General features: G+C 35.4%; 1 protein-coding gene across 8 annotated transcripts in view; it reads right to left on the bottom strand.

Moving 5' to 3' along the window:
- Nucleotides 1–21,994, bottom strand: part of DENND4A (DENN domain containing 4A) — a 146,534-nt gene that overhangs the window by 62,744 nt on the left and 61,796 nt on the right. For all 8 annotated transcript variants that reach the window (XM_040643083.1, XM_008708568.2, XM_040643085.1 and 5 more), the window contains 5 exons: nucleotides 15,192–15,441; nucleotides 5,694–5,763; nucleotides 4,972–5,141; nucleotides 3,902–4,143; nucleotides 1,639–1,705 (listed from right to left, as the gene is read on the bottom strand). In XM_040643083.1, the coding sequence (XP_040499017.1) occupies nucleotides 1,639–1,705; nucleotides 3,902–4,143; nucleotides 4,972–5,141; nucleotides 5,694–5,763; nucleotides 15,192–15,441 (799 nt within the window). The remainder of the gene's footprint in view (nucleotides 1–1,638; nucleotides 1,706–3,901; nucleotides 4,144–4,971; nucleotides 5,142–5,693; nucleotides 5,764–15,191; nucleotides 15,442–21,994) is intronic.

Genomic DNA, 21,994 nt, shown 5'->3' with positions numbered 1-21,994 from the left:
TATAAAGATGAACTTTAAAACACCACTTTCTGGTAAAAAAAAAAAATATATATATATATATGGGCTAATGCCGATGTCCATGAAGTTTCAGTGTATACATTAACCAGTATAGGAACTGTTTATATCACTTATTAAGATCCTGAAAAGCATGACCTAACCACTGACCTCTTCTAACTACTAACTTTTCCCACTCTGAATTCTCTTTTCCCCTGATGCCACTTTAATAAAATGTTCTTGGAAGACTAAATTATTCATTTAACACGACAAAATCCAGGTTAGCAAACCTATGGCTTCCAGGGCAAATCCACAGGCCACCTGTTTTTATAAAGTTTTATTAGAACACTAGCCATGCTCATTCGTTTAGGTATGATCTATAGCTGTTTTTGCACAATAAGAGCTGAGTAGTTTTCACAGATATAGCATGGCCTATAAAGACTAAAATTTTTACTGTTTGGTCCTCAACAGAAAAAAATTGCCAACTTCTGTCATGAAACAAATCTTTTTTTTTTTTTAAGATTTTATTTATTTATTTGACAGAGATAGAGACAGCCAGCGAGAGAGAGAACACAAGCAGGGGGAGTGGGAGAGGAAGAAGCAGGCTCATAGCGGAGGAGCCTGACGTGGGGCTCGATCCCAGAACGCCGGGATCACGCCCTGAGCCGAAGGCAGACGCTTAACTGCTGTGCTACCCAGGCGCCCCATGAAACAAATCTTTTATGTGTATTCAAACTGAATCTGCCATATATATATATATATATATATACACACACACACACATACATACATACTGGCACTAAATACCAGGAAGACATGTGGATATACAGACTGATTATATATAAAGATTATAAAAATGATATTTTTTTCTAGACATTTTATCCATATATACCATATATACCATATACCAATATAATAGTGTAATTGTTTTATCTACATATTTAAATGTATGCATATGTATGCATATTTCCACAAATCCGTAAATACTTATTTGCCAAATACTTCTAATTTTGAATGATACCCCACACCCATTAAGGGTTGTGATAAATACAGTAAGGCACATATAGTAATAACACATAAAAACATTTTCTTTATATAAATCGCTTTGTAAATGGTGATTAAGTAAGCAGACATCTTACAGATCAAGACCACAAACAAAAAAGAAATGTAAACAAAAGAGAAAAGATACAGTCAACTGGGACAAGACATAGGGAAAATAATTTTTGTTCATTTTGAACTTTCCCATCACAAAGATATGAACCTTCCTTCATGCATAATATATGAAAAAACACACAACTTTTCCTTATATCTATTATAATATATTTAACTTCGGGAATAAATGCCAAAGGCACAGACAAACTTTCAAATACTTAGAACAAATTTAGGGGAAAGAAGTCCTTTTTTGTATGTTCAAAATGTCGACTATCAACTACTTTAACTCTTCAACCTTTTACCTAAGGGGAAACATTAGATGTGTGCCTGGGAGGCAGTTAATAAAACACTAACGGCCCAAACTCCAACATGAACTACTATCTGATTCTTTTGATCACATTTGTTCTTTCCTCCATTTAAAATTATTCTTATGGTACATTTTGACAAAGCCAATAATGATTTAATAGGGCACTTATATCAAGAAAATCTTACCTGAACTAAAATCCGTGGTCTCTGAGGAGATGGAAAAGGAACTTTATGCATAAAATGAGAAATATGCCTTAAAAACAAACAGACAAGAACCCAATTGATTCCAAAGTGAATACCATATACTATAAAGGTCAACATGTCACCACAAGTCCAAGTTGAGTCAAATGCTCTGTGTACTTATAATTTCGAAATCCCTGCTACTACAAAAACCAGTGAACAAACAATACCAGAAATCATTTGTCACATTAAAGTTGCTTCTACCTAAATCCAATAGCTTTTCATATTAACTGTTCCTCACATGCAACAATGTTTATGTTATCAATGTCTCAAAAACCATTTTAACTTTTACCTCTCCCTAAGGAGATAATACCTAACATGGTATATGGACAGTACCAAAGAACCTAATTCTTGTTTTGTTTTCCTCACAGAATGTCATTTTTCCTTGAAAGAACAATTGACAAATTAAGGTTATCCAATGTTAGGTACCCAGCAAATATTTTCTATATAAAAATGAATAAGGCGAGCCTACTGCTTCAAGAAAAATAATTCCTATGGGCATCTGGCTGGCTCAGTTGGTGGGGAGTGTGACTCCTGATCTCGAGTTTGTGAGTTCGAGCCCCACGTTGGGTGTAGAGATTACTTAAAAATAAAATCTTTAAAGAGAAAAGAAAAAGAACTCCTAGTATTATTTCAATTTTAATTCAATAAACAAATTAAATTTTAAGTGAACATTAGAATTTTGTCACCATGTACTTGATAACTTCTCAATACTCAAAATTTTTCTGAAGAAATAGGTGGTGATATTAACAAATGTAATTTTTTTACATTGATAATAAAATTTATTTACGTTAACTCCATGAACAAGTATTTTCCAAATGACCAATGTATGATGCTACAAAAATCATGTGTGTGTAAAAGTTCCACCTCGAGTGAGGAAAACCAACAGGTTTTTATGTAACAGAAAAAGTTCATTGCTAAAGTTTGAGATAGCACACTGTGAACAACCTTTAATAAATTTTACTTTTCAAGTTTTGGTGCAGAATCAAATAAAAATCCACACAATAATCTGAAAAGGCTATTCAAATGCTCTCCCTCTTCTACCTACATACTTATGAGAAGCCAGGTTTTTTTCATATACTTTCACCCAAACAACATATTGCAATAGATTGAATGCAGAAGTGTGTATGAGAACCTAGATGTGTTCAGTTAGGCCAGATATTAGAGATTTGCAAAAATGTCACACAACGTCACTCTTCTAATTTTTTTTGAAAAGGTATTTTTCTAAAAAAGATACTTGTTAACGTGTAATTATTTTAATATTTTATTAAATATTATCTCCCTTTTAATTTCTATTGTAGTAAATACTGGCAGATATAACACATAAAGAAAAGCTCTTTGGGGGTCTCCATTTTTTAAGAGTATCAAAGGGTTCTGAGACCAAAAAATTTGCTAACTGCTAGAGTAGGATACTGAGATGAGAGTAAAAAAAAAATACAAGAAAAAATTAAAGTAATATTGTACACTGAATGTTTTTATGATAATTCCATCACTTCCCAAATGTCACTGGGGTCAGAGAATTCTGCTGAAGAATACAAAAGAGTTTAAGTAACAGATGGTATAAAATAACCAACAGTCAAATAAACAATGAAGATATTTAGATCTCATTTGCAACAAATTTTACTGCATAAACGTTATTCAGTTTTAGTGGTTTTAAAGTAAATCATGAAATTTTAAAAAGAATAAAGAATGTGTTCATCTAATTTTTCTTTAAATTCATGATATCTAAAAATAGCAGGGAATATTTTTAAAAGTTCATAATAAACCGAAATTATTTGAAAAATAAGAATTATAAAACTAATAAAAAGATGCCAGTTGGGATCTTCAAACTTCACAAGAGCATGAAAAATGAAACATTCCATTTCATTTTGTTAAGAGATAAAATCATTTAAAATAACATGACTGTGGGGCACCTGGCTGACTCAGTCAGAAGAACACATAACTCTTAATCTCGGGATCATGAGTTTGAGCCCCATGTTGGGTACAGAGATCACTAAATACATAAACTTAAAAATAAAAATAAAATAAAGTAACATGACTGTAAAAGTGTAATAGAGAAATACTGATTGAAATAACCGAACGTTTTTTTTCAAATAACTCTTGAAAAACCTAGTTTCCATATAAAATTTACTGAATTACCATTACAAACATACCACCCATAATGGAAAGATCTACCAAGTTTTGAGTGAAGAAGGCTTCTCTAACTTACTTCTCAATTGGAAGGACATGAGGTCCAGAGATAGAATAACGATACAAAAAAGTCAAAAACTTCCTGAATGCATCAAAAAAAGGCCAATGAGAAAGAAGACAGATGCATTTATTAGTGTGAATTGTTTTGGAATTATCAGATTTCCCATCTGCTGATGAAGCTAAACCCAAAAGAAGTCTCTGTTTTTCTGTGAGATTCTCTTCAGAGTATGGTTCATAAAACTGAATAGCAGCACCATAGACCTGGAAAACAAGTAATATATTTAATAAATATACCTTATATCATTTATTCAAATCACATCATTAAATATGTAATGGATGAGCCATTATGAGCTAGACCATTATGAGCCATTTATATGCCCATGAGCCAGGCAAGGTGCAGGTACCAGGAACACAGCAGTGAGCAAACATCACTGTTGCTTTCTTGAAGTACATTAACACACACACACACACACACACACAAAACTACACAGTGCTACTCTCACAACTCATTATTGAAAAAAAGGTGTTTTAATTAAATTGTGTTCGTTTTCTGAAGAGTGAAAGCAACTGTATCAATATTCTGTACAAGAAAATAACTGAAAATAATTATTTAGTAGACAGTGGGACAGAATTTTAGATAAGGAAATACATATTTCAGCTTCAGGCAATTCACTGAATTTCTCTAGAACTCAATTTCCCAATCTATAAAATGAGGATGTTAGATTAGATGATTTCCAAGGTCCTTTCCAACTATAATGGTCTATAATTCCAAATAGCTTTGCATATTTAATAATGTCTTTTAGATTACTCTCAGAGCTTCCGTATCACAGAAAGTGAAGCAGTAAAGGATCACCATTTGATGATGAAAAAATCTTTCACCATATTCACAAAAAAGCACTGGGGTATATGGGACAGAATGAAAATTCTCTTTTCCTTTATCTCTGTATATAGTTATTTTAATCAAGTGGAAGAAGTATGTGTAATAGACTCAATTTAACCAGTTATTTCCAGTGTTGCTTACATTATATAAAACTTAAGACTTGATAATATATAAAAAAATTTGTTGATACTCGTTAAAACACATAGTACCTTTTCAGCTGAGGCTCCAGTTAACACAAATGTAGAAAATACAGGGAGAGGATATTTGCTATTTGGTGGCCAACATTCAATAGTTGCACCCATTGGTAAACAAAATAGGGGAACAGATTCTGGGAGTGAGAAAGATTCATAATCTTCTTGAGGATATCTACAAATTAGACCTATAAAAACAATAATAAATATTAGGTCATCAGCTCTTGAATTTAGGCGCTCATAATATGAATGATGCTAAAATGCTTTATTATTTAACATATTTGGGAACATTAAATGTTCATCAAATAACTGAATGCTTCAGTAGGATACATCTAGGTTTTAATCCTCGAACATTATAACTATTCATAATAACTGATTAATATTTGTCAAGCTTCATCCATGAAGGCTAAGTAAGACAAACAAGAAAAGATTATTCTGAAGAAACATACACAAATATGAACACAATCCTAAAACTTCAGTTTGTGGTCACACTACCGTGAAGCATATGAATATACTAGTTTTTTGGAATATTTAACATGGTTACCTCAGCTCCTTTTAAAATAAATCTTCCATTAAGTACCCAATAAATGTAAAAATAAAACAGAAAAAAAGAAAAAAGATATGGGTTGTGGTCCCAGTCCTGACACTAACACATCGTAAGATGGGGGTTTTTTCCTTAAATTTTACTGACCCTCATAATACATATCTATGTTAAGTATTCCATGAAAAATTATACTTACCAGCTTTGTAGGATATAGTGTTAGTCTTTGCCACTGATTTTTTGTAACATAAATACACCGCAGATCCCCACTGAATCAAAAAAAAAAAAAAGGGAAATATAATTTCATTTTAAAAGGTAGTAACTTAATAAAATGGAATCTCTTAGATATCTCCAGTATATATTATCTAAGATGTAGTAACAGATTTCTGTGAGCTATTTTTAGTTGGTTATCTTGCCAGCATTTTATTGCAGTTTTTGCCCACTTTTCTTTAAGAAGTGACATTTAATGTCGCTTTCCCCTTGTAATAGCAATAACATGACCCTTTAAAATAACTAAACCGTAACAATTTAGATTTTATTCTAACTCCAAACTTTGGGCAGAAATGATCAAGAAGTATCCACTCATGGGTATACCTGCCTTTAGATTCCATAACCTCTTTCCAATATTGCCAGATCTTTCTGCAGCTCTTTATACCAAAACTAAAGAGTTATAATTTGCTATATCCATTTCCTTGTTTCCCATTCTCTCCTGAATCCATTCCCAATCAGGTTTTAATCCCACTAATTCCTTAAAAGAACCCTTTAACAACATTAATGATGCCAAGTCTAAAAACAGTTGCTTCCGAGTCTTCATCTCATTTAACCTCTCATTAGATTTGGACACTATTAATGACCCCCTGAAACATGTTTTCGCCTTTCAAAGCATCACATTCTCCTGGCACCTCCCCATCAAATCTCTGGCCACTCCTTAGTCTCCTCCTCTCTCTCTTCCCGATCATTAAATATGATCTCTCCTTTTCTTTCTGTAAATGATCTCACACATGCAGTCCCATTGTTTTCTAAAACAGTTTCTCCCAAAGGAGTCTCAAATTTCTAGTCCCAGCTCAACTGAGGTGGGGAAAACTGTGGGTAAAGCAGACTGGGGCGGGGCGGGGGGTATGGTGAGAAAAGGAGCTCGCTTTTAGACATGATAAGTTTGACACATCTATTAGACATCCAAAGTGAAGACTTAAATGGAAATAAGGCGAGAGGTTTGAAATGGAGATGTAACTTGGGAGATTCACAACTTGACATTAGATGGTGACAGATACATGCACACAGCACACTCTCTCACCTCCTTTAGGTCTCAACTCAAATGTCACTTCATTGGAGAGCCCTTCCTTCATCATCTTATGCAACAGCAATCCTACCTCTACCCTACCCAGTCCCCCTGATCATCCCATCTTGCTTTTTTCCCCCTCCATAGCACTTACGACCATGTGGCATACGGTGTATTTTCTTACTTATCTGCTTCCCACCGCTAGAATATAGGTTCCATGATGGTAAGGGCTTTGTTTTGTTCATTGCTGTATCTGTAGCACCGAAAACAGTCCCTGTTATGTAGAAATGCTTAAAAAATATTTGTTGAATGAATGTGAGAGGATGTGTTTGTGCACACATGATGGAGTGCCCACACAAGCCTGTGTGTGGGGACAGATTCACAGCCCTGAAGACACATACATAGAGAAAATTAACTTACTTTAAGAAATATTTTTTAAAGATTTTATTTATTTATTTGAGAGAGAGAGTGAATGAGTGCACAGGGGAAGGGGCAGAGGGAGAAGGAGAAGCAGATTCCCTGCTGAGTGCAGAGCCAGATGTGGGGCTCGATCCCACAACCCTGAGATCACAACCTGAGTAGAAATTAAGAGTTGGATGCTTAACTACCTGAGCCACCCAGGTGCCCCAAGAAATATTTTTAATTATTTTAATAAATTAAAATAATTTTAATTATTAAGAGACTACTATAACAGACACCTATATACTTATTCCCTAGATTTAACAAAGGTTAATAATTTAACATATTTGCTTCAAATGTTTTAATTCATAAAGAAACAAAAAAATTACAGGTTTAGCTAAAGCCTCATCTTCCATCCCTTTCTATCCTCCAGAGTTAACTACTAGTCTGAAGTTAGTGCATTTCATTCACATGCATTTAAAACTTTCTACTACACATTTATAAGTATATATTATTCTTTTATACAGTTTTTAATTTGCCATAAATGGTAAGATGCTAAATATATGCTTTTATGGCTTGCTTTTTTTTAATTCACTAATATGTTTTTGATAATTAGTAAAGTTGATACAGATTTAATTTCTTCATCTGAACTACTGGGTATTATTTCATTAAAAATGAACCACCAGTTTATTTTAATCATTCCTCTACTGATAGACACTTGGATTATTTCCTTTTTGGGGAAAGGGGTTATTATGAACAATGATGCAGTATGTTGACGCCTCATCTAGAAATTTTTCTTGGATTCTTAAACATGTTTCATGTGTCTCCAGCAAACTAATATATCAAATTGTACTTAGGACATTAAATTATGCTCGTTGCTGTGTTGGCATTTTGTTTTTATAAATATTTTAATACTTTTGCATCAAAAGAAAGAATGTATAGGGGAGCCTGGGTGGCTTAGTAAGTTGAGTGACTGACTTTTGGTTTGGGCTCAGGTCATGATCTCAGGGTCATGGGATCAAGTCCCACGTCCGGCTCCATGCTCAGCACAGAGTCTGCTTGAGAGTCGCTCTTCCTTTCCCCTGCCCCTCCCCCGGCTTGTGCACACTCTCTCTCAAATAAATAAACCTTAAAAAAAAAAATGGATGTATATAAAAGTCAAGTGGATATTATGAATGTAGGCAAACTAGATTTTAGTTTCTGAGGTTTGTACAAATATATAAATAAAAGACCTTCTACTGATAGGTCCCAACTGCAGTTCCCAATAGCCAATTTGTAGAGATAACAAAAACCCTCAATGATAACTTCTGTGATGATAAGAAGGGAATTACATGACCACTTGGATATGGTAGAAACCAAAAGGAGTATTCTAAAATAAAAAACAGGGACTTAGAGATAACAGTAATAGTTATGGAGCTCTGGAGGAAAAGAACCATGGATATCAAAACTAAAAGAGGGTTTTCTGAAGTTTTTTACATACGACGTTCAGTGAAAAAGAAAGTAGGAGGAACCATTGTTCTAGAAATACTTTAAATGTTTAACTTATAAAGTATCCATATTGTGGTTTACATGACAAAAACATATTTTCAGATACTTTTTTGGGGGGGTGGGAATTAGGTACGTGATTTAATTACTTGCTTAGTTAATAACTCTACTTTTTTTAAGAAAATATTTTATTTATTTATTTGTCAGGTAGAGAGAGAGCGAGAGAGCACACAAGCGGGGGAACGTCAGGCAGAGGGAGAACCAGGTTCCCTGGTGAGCAAGAAGCCCAACGCGGGACTTGACCCCAGGACCCTGGAATCATGACCTGAGCCGAAGGCAGATGTTTAACCAATTGCGATACCCAGGCATCCCTATAACTCTACTTTTCTAAATAACCTTGCTAGTTCAAATATAGACATTCTTAAAAGGCTGTAAAACAACCATTTGGATAGAGTATAAAAATTAATGAGTCAAAAACTGAGGAGATGGTCCCAAATTTACCAAAAAATTAGCTGTGTGAATCAAAGCACCCTGACTAGCATTTTTGAACCACCTGAGTACTTTTAAGTTCTCTTTTGGCGCTAAAATATGCTTCTCCTCTAAACCAATTGAAGTTCAAATCATTTAAGGCTTACAATCTAAAGTTTAAACTCTTTCTATAAGCTTAATGGGAGGGTGGAGGAGATTATTTTTGAGGCCAAAGCTGTAAGCCTGGTATAAAAATCATGTAGAAATTTGAGGAAAGATTCAACACACATCTCATGTCCATTAGACTGGTTTTTCTTTCTTTTTTCTTTTTTTTTAAAGATTTTATTTATTTATTTGACAGAGAGACAGCCAGTGAGAGAGGGAACACAGCAGGGGGAGTGGGAGAGGAAGAAGCAGGCTCCCAGCGGAGGAGCCCGATGTGGGACTCGATCTCGGCACGCCGGGATCACGCCCTGAGCCGAAGGCAGACGCTTAACGACTCTGCTACCCAGGCGCCCCTAGACTGGTTTTTCTTTGTTCCCCTGGTTTAGAAACCTAGTAGATGACTTTCATTCAAGCTACCTAATCTTCAAAAACAAGAGTCAGCTACGTAACTACTGGTGGGTATTATCAACACATCAATAATTTAATCCCAACCACTTCCTGATTCTTTATATATACATTTGACAGATATGAACATAATTTTCCTATATTGCATGTCTATTTTAAATTTTCTGAAAGGGTAAGAAGTCATTGTACATCTGCTCCAAAGAATGAAATTTGTTTTTACTACTTTATAGTTGATGGAAACAAAGATTGTTAATAGATATAAACCACAACCCATTGCTTAAAAAAGACATCTACTGCTAAGATCAATTAAGTTTCCCTATTATCAGGACTGATGCTAGATTTAAGGATAAGCAAATAAACATTTAAGAGGTTTTTATTCCTGTAATATTTCCTAAAAGAATTTAGGAGGAGCTTAAACACTGGGCAAAAATAAAATTAAAAAAGCTCTTCCTTGCTGAATGTCAATTATATTTCAATATAACTGAAAAAATAAAAGTTTCCCCCCAGACATTAAATACACATAAAAGGGACTGATGAAGCAGAGTTAACCAAATGTATAGCTAACATTTATATAGCACTTACTGTGTACCAGACGCTATCCTAAGGTATTTAAAAATATTAATTCACTGAATCTTCACAAAATGCCTATGAAATAAAGTACTACTTTATCCCTATTTCATGAATGAGGAAACTGAGGCACAAAGAGTCAAGGAACTTGTCTAAGACACATAATCTGGAGTTCAAATCCAGTAGTTTAGATGGAGTCCATTTCTGTTCACACTATGTCACATTCCTCTTTCTTCTTTTAGGAGGGAATAAATGCTCTCTGACAATACTGGAACCAATGTTTCAGAATAAGGAAAAACAGAAACTCCTATATCTGGTTTCAGTTTCAATGCAGTAACTACCTTGAACACCTTGATTACCTAATAAAACTTAGAAATGGTACTGATGACACCAACAATTTACTTTGAATCAAAAACCCACACAGCCACAAAATAAACGGAAAATTCACCAATGGGAAAATGGGAAGTACCTGTGAGCCTGCACAATCTTGCTAAAATACCAGACCAAATCTAAAATGATATTAAGCTAGACATCACATCACGGAAGTTCAAAAACCCTTCTTGCCATCACTCTCAGTACCACAGAAGGCCTGTAAAAACTCGTTTGCTACCATGATCTTTTTTCTCCAGCATAATCTCTCCAACTATCACCTGTCATCACCAAGCCAAAATAACACACATGGATGGCATGAAAGGATGGGGCATTTTATATATGAATGGCAATTAACAAAAAAATAGTCATCTAATTAGGTATCACATTGCTGCAGATAATTTGTTTAGGATACAAGTTAGATACTGTCAAATATCCATTTTTGAATTACCTATTTAAAGATTTTATTTTTTTAAAGATTTTATTTATTTATTTGAGAGACAGTGAGAGATAAAGAGAGAGAGAGAGCAGGGTGAAGGGCAGAGAGAGAAGCAGACTCCCCGCTGAGCAGGGAGTCCAACGTGGGGCTCGATCCCGGGACTCTGGGATCATGAGCTGAGCAGAAGGCAGATGCTTAACCACCTGAGCCACCCAGGCACCCCTCTATTTAGAGATTTTAAACAAATACTGCTACTACTTAAAGTTGCAGATTTTTCTTAAAGAAAATCTGGAATTGGAAGATGCTTACAGACAACAGCTAACACACACACAGTACTTTCATAAGTGTACTGGGACACAGTTCTAAATTCATTTAATCATCACAATACCTTATGAGTTAGATGGGATTATCATCCTCATTTTACAATTGTAAAATTGATGCATAGAAAGACTAAGTTACTTGCCCAAGGTCACAGAGGCAGTAAGTGTCAGAATTAGGATTCATATCCAGACAGTCTGGCTCCAGAGTGTGTACTCTGAACCACTGGGCTATACTGACCTTAACCACTACAACACAATCTATTTAACTGTCTTACTGAGGGAGTTCAAAACACTTTTCAGGGTCTCAAAATCTGCACTGTATCCAGCCACATATCAATACACTTCAGTTTTTCCTCTTCTACCTTTATCTAAAACTTCAGTGTTTTTCATGTTGCTAGCTTAACAGAAGAGAAAATAAATAATAATTTAAAAAATAAGCTTCCCACAAAAACTTAATAAATGAGATGTGTATAAAATCTTTTAAATCTTAGCAAAGTATTCATTTACATAGTTCTAACAGGACAATGTACATATCTGCTCTAGGATCATTAAGAAACTAAGTTTGAAAATTTGTGAATAAAAATCCAACTGTTGACAGTTATTTTTAAAAAACCCCAAAACCTTCATATTTGTTGGTAGGATATAAATTGGTTAAACCTTTGGGGATATGAATATTAAAAGTAAAGATTTGATCTACAAATTCTAGGACATAAGGAAATAATCTAGCAATCCGGTATAGTGTTTCGGAGTTTGGTTCTAGAGTTCTTAGTTTGGGTTTGAATCTTGGTTCAACTGCTTATCGAAGGTATGACCTTGGGCAAGTAACAGCCGGAGGTGGGGGTGGGTGGAGGGTAGGGTGAGAAACTTCATTCGGGGTGGCTGTATTAATTGTGGCAATTAATTGTGGCAACATCCATTTAATGCAATAATATTCAGTCATTTGATACTGCTGTTATCAATTACAAGATGCTCAGCCTCCACAATAATAAAAGAAATGCCGATGCAAATTAAAATTAGAATGATTTCTTGATTAGATAGTCAATAATTAAAAAGAGATTGATAACAACCAGCGTTGGTGAAGCGTGGGACCTGGGAAAGGGCATTTTTTTTTTTTTTAAGTAGGCTCCATGCCCAACATGGGGCTTGAACTCATGACCCTGAGATCAAGAGTTGTATGCCTGCCAACTGAGCCAGCCAGCTGTCCCAAGGGAAACGGCAACTTTTTTTTTCCCCCCAAAGATTTTATTTATTTATTTGAGAGAGAGAGAGGGAGTACACGAAGGGGGGGCCAGGGGGGATAGGGAGGGTCAGAGGGAGAAAGACAAGCAGACTCCCCACTGGGAAGGGAGCCCGATAACACCAGGCTCAATCCCAGGACCCCAGGATCACAACCTGAGCTGAAGGCAGACGCTTAACTGAGACATGCAGGCACCCTGGGAAAGGGCATTCTTAATGAAAGTATAAAGTACCCTTTCAGAGCAGTGTGTCAACAATTTTCAAAATGTGCAGCATACCCAGGGACCCATCAATTCCACTTACGATTATTTATTCTTCCAAAGACACTCCAATAAATATACAAAGAAAAAGGCATAGATCAAAGTAGATTATTAATAATGGGAAAAACTGGAAATAATTCGTAATCATCATTCTTCACTTTCATTTTCTGGAATATTATACAACAGTTACAAGAACTAAATGCAGAGTTATATCAACTGATAAAGGCAGATAGTGGAAAAAAGTTTATATCAGAATATATAAAAATTTCCAATTTTTGAAAAATAAAGGATAAATTTATTCACATTATATATACTCCACACATGTGCACACAAAAAGGTCTGGAAGGACACAAGCCAAATTGTAATTGGTAATCCTGGAAAGGGATTACCAAAGATGTAAGTAAGAATAAGAACTTTCACTTCAAAGATCTACAATTTGCTTTCCCTCTCAATTGGGGGGGGGGTAGTACAAAATTCTTTTTAAAATTTAAAATAGCAAAAAAGGACCAAGACAATTACAGATCATACATGGCCTTAAGGCTACTGAAAGGACTTTGGCTTTTACTAAGAGTGAGATGGGAAGCCATTAAGGGTTGTAAGCAGAGGAGTGATATGGTCTAATTTATGTTTTAAAAGGATCACTCTTGCTGCTACAAGAATAGGCTGTAGGAAGCAGAAATGGAAGCCTTGATCAGTTAGACCAGGAATCTGGCAAACTATGGCCGGCGTTTGATCCAAGGCCTGCTTTGTACACCTGAGCGAAGACTGTTCTTACATTTTTAAAGGATTGTTTAAAAAAGAGAGAGAGAGAATGTGACAGAAACTATATATGACCTGCAAAACTTATTATTTAGCCCTTTATATGAAAATTTGCCTGTCTCCTAAATTAGAAAACTACTGCAACAGTCCTGTTAAAAGAGCATTATGGCTTGAACCAGGGTTGTGGCAATAGAGAGGGTGAGTAGTAGGCAAGTTTAAGATATATTTTCAAATTAGAGTTAACAGAATTTACAGAAGAACCGAATGAAAAGTAGAAGAGAAAGTTTAAGAATTACTGCAAGGTTTTCAGTCTGAATAACTAGAAGAGTGGAATTTCCATTTGCTAGATGAGGACTATGGGCTAAACAGGTTGGGAGAGGCACACAAGCAGTTGAGTTTTAGACATGTTAAATTTGAGATTATTTATTTGATAAGATACCCAAGAAAAGACGAATTACAGAGGTCCAAGCTAGACACATAAATTTAGAAGCCAACCACAGATAATCAGTATTTAAATGATTAAATCATCAAGGGATTGAGTTCAGATGAGAAAGATACATGGTCTGAGGACTGAGCCCTGGGGTACTGCATTGTGTAGTGGTTGGGGATTAGCAAAGGCAGAAGGGGAATGGGGTTAGGTAGGAGGAAAAAGCAAGAGAGTACATAGTAAGAGAATGTATCTTATCTTCCTGCCATGGTTTCAAGAAGGAAGAAGTGATCAGCTGTGTCAAAACCTACTGAAAAATTACAAATTTTAAAACCATTAGATTCAACAAGTGCAATCTTGGTGGAATAATAGAGACAAAAGCCTAGCTAGAGAGAGTCTAAGTGAGGAAGGGGACAGAATGTAGTCCCCTCTTCTGAGATGTTTTATTGTAAAGGAGAACAATGAAATGAGGCAATGGATGGAGGTGGACATAGGGGTCAAGAAGTTTTGTAAAGATGGGCACTATTGACATGCTTTGCATGCTGGAGGAAATAATCGAATAGAGAAAGACTGATGATTCCCAAAAAAGTAGGAAGAATTGCTGAAGCCATTTGTTTTCGAATATGTAAGTTTATGGCATCTAGCGCACAAGTGAAGGGATTACCCTTGGCTAGCGTACTACTTATCCAGTAAGGGAAAAAATATTCTTTTACTTAAAAAGCAAGCAAGCAAGCAAACTTTTTGTACAGCTCCTTCTGAAAGTACAACTAAAATACTTTACCTAAAATAAAATATCCAGCATCTTTAAAAACATATTTTTAGGGGGTGCCTGTGTGGCTCAGTCAGTTAAGCGTCTGCCTTTGGCTCAGGTCATGATCTCAGGGTCCTGGGATCAAGCCCCACATCTGGCTCCCTGCTCAGTGGGGAGTCTGCTTCTCCCTCCCCCTCTACCCTTCTCCCCTGCTCGTGCGCGTGCTCTCTCTCTCAAATAAATAAAATATGAAAAAAACCCCGATAACATATTTTTTATTTCAGTTATTACGTTATGCTGTTTTTCAGAGATTTTAAATTATGCTCTTTCATCAGTTGCTATTTTTATCAGTACAAAAGATCACTTACCATACTGTTATTGAGATTCTTGTCAACTTTGCAAAATGTGTGTGGTGGGCTTTCTCCTTTACTGGGTACAATAATACATATGTCTGTGACAGCCAATGTATTCTGAGTCATGTTTTCAGAGGCTCTTCGGAATGTGATATAAATTTTTTGTGATGAGGTACTGCCACTAATATTTGCAGGGCGTCCATAGGGAGTACTCTGAATAATTTCACATCCCTGTTTCAATCTTTCTTTCCAGTCATACAAAACCCTAAAAGAAAAATACATAAATAACTACACAAAAGCAAAACATCTTCAAATAAGGATAGGTAATATTGTCAGGTATCATACACTGATCCTTAAATGTAGCAGATATTCCAATCTTACTGCAAGTTTGAATTGCACAGTCCCATATAAAACTAAAGGATAGTGGTTTCCCCATCAAAAGTTAAAATAATGTAAGGAAAATTCATATTATCTTTTGTGCTTGTTGGCATAAACCACATAATGGCAATGAGTAAGTGCAGAGGCATTTGCTTCAGCACTCCATTTAAGGGATAGACGTACTTAGTTTTGTCTCTAAAATGAAGCATCTTCTTTAGAAAAAGCAACTTTATAATTTAAACAAAGTTAAAATTTTACAAAAGGTTCCTTGCCAAATAGTATAGAACCTGCTTGCACACTCTTACCTCCACTGCTCCCTCAAATTTAAGAGACAGCTATAGGTTTTCAAAAGAGAAAATAACCTCAAATCCATCTGTAATCAAAAGGATGGGTGAAAGACATAGCCTTTTTTTTCTTCTTCTTTTTCTTTATTGTGGTAAAATGGTAGGCTTTTATTAACGGTCAGGCCAGTCACCCATTCCTCAAATTTTCTAAAAAGTACTTGGGGGATATAAGGAAAATGTCATACTGGAATAATATTAGTCTATTCCCCAGAGAATTCACTGATTTGTACTTCACTGCTAACTCCCTGGCATGAGCCAAAAAAAAAATTAAAGCTCTACTCTATTAAGTCTGTTTCTGCATTTGCTATAAAAATTGTTGTAACAGGCAATATCTTCAACATCAGTCAGTATTTCCTTTTATAAAATCCCATTATTCAAATAAAATTAAGTACCAAAAATTGGTCAAATTATTTCTTTCTAATATAATTTTTAATTTCCCTTTTTGTCGTGGCTGTCAGGAAACTTAAATTTTTCTTTCAACACTTTATTTTGAAAATTTAGAGCTAAATTTGATGCTTAATCATAGCAACTATGTTTATCTTAATGTTAGCTTAAATGCTTACTCCTCTTCCTCTTTTTGATCTTGCTTTTGGTTTTTTTTTTTTAATCTTTAAAAAAAGGCACTATTTTATGCCTTTTTTAAAAGAGAGAAGTTAGTCACATCTCAATTCAAATTTCTACCTACCTGTTACTAGCTGTATTCTCTTAGGCAAATATTTAATCTCTCTGAGATTATACTAATCAGCTATAATATTTAAAAATCTAGGGGCACTTGGGTAGCTAGGTTGGCTAAGTGTCTTCCTTCGGCTCAGGTCGTGATCCCAGAGTCCTGGAATCAAGCCCTGTATCAGGCTCCCTACTCAGCAGGGAGTCTGCTTCTCCCTCTCCCTCTGCCCCTCCCTCTGCTTGTGCTCTCTGGTGTGCTCTCTGTCAAATAAATAAATAAAATCTTAAAGATAATTTAAAAATCGAACCCACAGGACCTTGAGAGAATTAGATAAGAGTATAAATAAGGCCTCCAAATAGTGCCTGGAAAGCAGATGCTCAATCGAAAACAAGAAAACAAAAATACAACACAAAACAACAACAAACAACCACCATTTATTACCTTGAATTTTTTACAGATATGGAATATAAATACATTTGAAACATAAGATACCTGTTTTCTTTAATCAGGTATTGTGTTATTATATATATTACTCATGTTGTTATTTTTTATTTTTATATTGTCAGGAACTTTTTTTGTCTAACTAAACTAAGCTTTTCAAAGGCTCTTAAAAATGTTGCCCTAGGGATGCCTGGGTGGCTCAGTTGGTTAAGCGTCTGCCTTCAGCTCAGGTCATGATCCCAGGGTCCTAGAATCGAGTCTCACATTGGGCTCCTTGCTCACTGGGGAGCCTGTTTCTCCCTCTGCCTCTGCCTGCTGCTCCTCCTGCTTGTGCTCTCTCTCCCTCCTTCTCTGATAAATACATAAAATCTTAAAAAAAAAAAAAATTGTTGCCCTATCCTCCACAATGACAAACAAGGGGGATATTTGTAAGAGTGGTTAATTTATTCATTTCAGTTTAAGCCCTTTGCTATCGGAGAATCCTTCCCATACTTGGAAAATTCCTCATCTCTAAATTAGGATATTCCAATACCCTAACAAGAATCTGCAATGTTCCCTTCATTTCATCCACAATCTGTAATTCTGAGGATGATCAGTGGTCATAGGAGCAAATTACCTAATCTTTTGAAAAGAAGATCTGTAAGAGACTCTTAATTATAGAGAACAAACTGAGGGTTGCTGGAGGGGAGGTGGGCAGGGGATGGGCTAGATGGATGGTGGGTGTTAAGCAGGGCACTAGTTGGGATGAGCACTGGATGTTATATATAAGTGATGAATAATTAAATTCTACTCCTGAAACCAATATTACACTATAGTCAACCAACTAGAATTTAAATAAAAACTTGAAGGGTGCCTGGGGGGCTCAGTTGGTTAAGCATCCAACTCTTGACTTTGGCTCAGGTCATGTTCTCAGGGTCCTGGGTTCAAGCCCCATGTCAGGCTCCCCTCTCAGGTGGGTGTCTGCTTATCCTCTCTCTCCCTCGGTGTCTCTCTCTTTCAAATAAATACAATATATCTTTAATAAATAAATAAAAACTTAAACAAACAAATAAAAGATCTAACAGCTGGCTTACTTTCCCAAGGCATTTACTAAATACAGAAGCTTTGTAAGAAGCAATATAGTAGGGTGCCTGGGTGGTTCAGTCGGTTAAGCGCCTGCCTTCATCTCAGGTCATGATCCCACGGTCCTGGGATCGAGTCCCACATTGGGCTCCTTGCTCGGTGGGGAGCCTGCTTCTTCCTCTGCCTGCCACTCCCCCTGCTTGTAGTCTCTCTCTCTGACAAAGAAATAAATAAATAAAAATCTTTTAAAAAAAAAAAAAAGCAGTATACTAGCTATTCTGAAACCAACTTAAAATTACTACAATTCCTTCATGAGTTAAGAGAATAAAAACTGATTTTTGATAGAACTTTTTGATACCAAACATTAGATGATAGAATTTTTAAAGTAGAAGAAATTTCAGGAACTTTTCCAATTCATTCTATCTCCCCTCAGGCATTAGTAAACGTAACTGTCTACTTTCAGACTTAATATAATAAGAGATGGACATTTATAGCCCCTTTTGGTGATACCAGTAGGGATATTATATCTTCTTTAACTCAAATATTGCAAGTTAAGTGCATGCTCTTTTGCAACTGAGCAACGAAAAAAAGAAGGCTAATCTTTATTTCTTATAAACTCTTTATTTTGAAGACATTAATATTAGAGCAACTTGTAGCTTTCCTTCAGCCTTTTTCTTTCAGTTTTTCAATGGGAATCTTATTTTTCTATCTTTAAAATTTTGTTCCTCTTTTGCTCCATATATATGGATATATCTATATCATATATACATCTTTACATTTATATATTCTCCTTTTGTATATGTAATATATATTATATAATGTATATACAAGTCAATTTCTGCAAAGATTGGGGTTCTTTTTAAAAGATGAATATATACTGCATATATACGTAAGAGAAATATATGAATGTAAAGATACATATATGTAAAGGAGAAATATATAAATATAGAGATAAATACATATACATATATATATTCATCTTTTAAAAAGAACCCTGATTTTTGCAAAAATTGACAAGCTGAGGATCCAGAATCTATAAAGAACTTATAAAACTCAACACCCAAAAGACAAATAATCCAGTCAAGAAATGGGCAGAAGATATGAATAGACACTTTTCCAAAGAAGACATCCAGATGGCCAACAGACACATGAAAAGATGATCAATATCACTCAGCAACAGGGAAATACAAATCAAAATCACAATGAGATACCACCTCACACCAGTCAGAATGGCTAAAATTAACAAGTCAGGAAACAATAGATGTTAGTGAGGTTTTGGAGAAAGGGGAACCCTCTTACACTGCTGGTAGGAATGCAAGCTGGTACAGCCACTCTGGAAAATGGCATGGAGGTTGCTCAAAAAGTGACCCAGCAATTGTGCAACTAGGTGTTTACCTAAAGGATACAAACATTCGTGATCTGAAGGGACACCTGCACCCCAATGTTTATAGCAGCAATGTCCACAATAGCCAAAATATGGAAAGAGCTCAGATGTCTAGTGACAGAAGAATGTATTAAGAAGATGTGATGCGCACACGTGCACACACACACACATACACACAGTGGAATATTACTCAGCCACCGAAAAAAATGAAATCTTACCATTTGGAATGATGTGGATAGAACTAGAGGGTATTATGCTAAGAGAAATAAATCAATCAGAGAAAGACAATTATCATGTGATTTCACTCATATGTGGAATTTAAGAACCAAAACAGGATCATAGGGGAAGGGAGGGAAAAATAAAATAAGAGGAAATCAGAGAGGGAGACAAACCATAAGACACTCTTAACTATAGCTATGAAACAAACTGAGGGTCACTGGAGGAGAAGTGGGTGGGAGGATGGGGTAACTGGGTGATGGACCTTAAGAAGGACACTTGATCTAATGAGCACTGGGTGTGACATGCAACTGATGAATCATTAAACTCTACCTCTGAAACTAATAATACACTATATGTTAATGAACTGAATTTAAATTACAAAAAAAATCTGATAGGCAATTAAAAAAAAAATGGACAAGCTGATCCTAAAATTCATATGGAAATTCAAGGGACCCAGACAGAATAATAAAAACGATCTTAAAAGTCAACAAAGTTGGAAGACTCACACTTCCAATGTAAAAACTTACTACAAAGCTATATTAATCAAAACTGTGTAGTATTGGCACAAGATAAGACACGTAGACAAATAAAATAGAATTGAGAGTCCAGAGATACACCCATACATCTATGGCCTATTAATTTTTGAAAATGGGGAAAGAATATTCTCTTCAAGAGATGGTGCTAGGACAACTGGATATCCATACGCAAAATAGTGAAGTTGGACCCCCTCCCCAACCATATATGAAAATGAACTCAAAATAGATCAAAGACCTAAATATAAAGGCTGAATCTACAAAACTCTTAAACAAAAACTTAGATGTAAATCCCCATGACCTTGGATAAGTAAAAGCCTTCTTAGATATGATGAAAAAACACAAGCAACAGAAGAAAAAAATAGATGAGACTTCATTAAAATTAACTTTTTAGCTTGGAAGGATACTATAAAGAAGTAAAAAGACAATGCATAGAATGGGAGAAAACATTTGTAAATCATATATCTGATAAGGAACTTGCATCTAGAATATGTAAAGAACTATTAAAGTTCAACAATAAAAAGACAAGCCAATTAAAAAAATGGGTAAAGGATTCTGAATAGATATTTCTCAAAAGATTTACAGATGGCCAACAAGTACATGAAAAAATGTTCAACATCATTAACCATCAAGTGAATGCAAATCAAGGCCACAATGAGATACCACTAGGAAAGCTATAATCAAAATGACAATACAAAATGTTGGCTAGGATGTGGAGAACTTGGAACCTTCACACACTGCAAGCGGGAATGCAAAGTACTGTGGCTACTGTGGAAGACGGTCTGGTAGTTCCTTGAAAGATTAAACACAGAGTTATCATATGACCCAGAAATTGCACTCCTAAGTATATATACAAGAGAAATGAAAACATATGTCCATACAAAAATTTATATATGATTATTTCCAGCAGCATTATTCATAATGGCCAAAAAGTGGAAACAACTTACATGTCCATCAAACTGATGAATAGATAAATAAACTGTGAAAATAAACAAATAAATAGTGATGTACCCATAAAACGAAATATTATTCAGCCATGTAAAGGAATAAAGTACTGACACATACTACAACATGAATAAACCTAGAAAACATAATGCTAAGTGAAAGAAGCCAGGCACGAATGTATTCTTTTTTTGCCTTACAGTAGGATTCTATTTATATAAAAGGTCCAGAAAAGGCAAATTCACAGAGACAGAAAGTAGAATAAGCATTGCCTAGAGCTGAGGGCGTTAGGCAGAATGGGACAGCAATAAAAATGAGTATGAGGTTTCTTTCTCGCATAATAAAAATGGCCTAAAATTTATTGTGATGATGGGTACACAACTCTATAAAGACACTAAAAACCACCAGATTGTACACTTTAAATAGGTGAACTGTATGGTATGTGAATTCTATCTCAATAAAGCTGTTATAGAAAAAAGGAGCCCTAAATTCCATATAATATCCTAAGTAAAGCACTAATTCACCCCAAGATCCTTGTTCGATGCATACAGCCTTAAGCATCAATCTACAACAATTATATGACTGATGCTCAGAAGTCATCCTTTTCTAGCACTTTTTTTTTTTTTTAAGATTTTATTTATTTATTTGACACAGAGAGAGACAGTCAGCGAGAGAGGGAACACAAGCAGGGGGAGTGGGAGAGGAAGAAGCAGGCTTCCAGCAGAGGAGCCCGATGTGGGGCTCAATCCCAGAACGCTGGGATCACACCCCGAGCCGAAGGCAGATGCCCAACGACTGAGCCACCCAGGTGCCCCATCTAGCACTTTTAAAATGATTAAAATTCTCGT

Source organism: Ursus maritimus, unplaced genomic scaffold (assembly GCF_017311325.1).
Source record: "Ursus maritimus isolate PB19 unplaced genomic scaffold, ASM1731132v1 scaffold_27, whole genome shotgun sequence".
NCBI lineage: Eukaryota > Metazoa > Chordata > Mammalia > Carnivora > Ursidae > Ursus > Ursus maritimus.
This window is presented reverse-complemented; position numbering and strand designations above follow the sequence as displayed.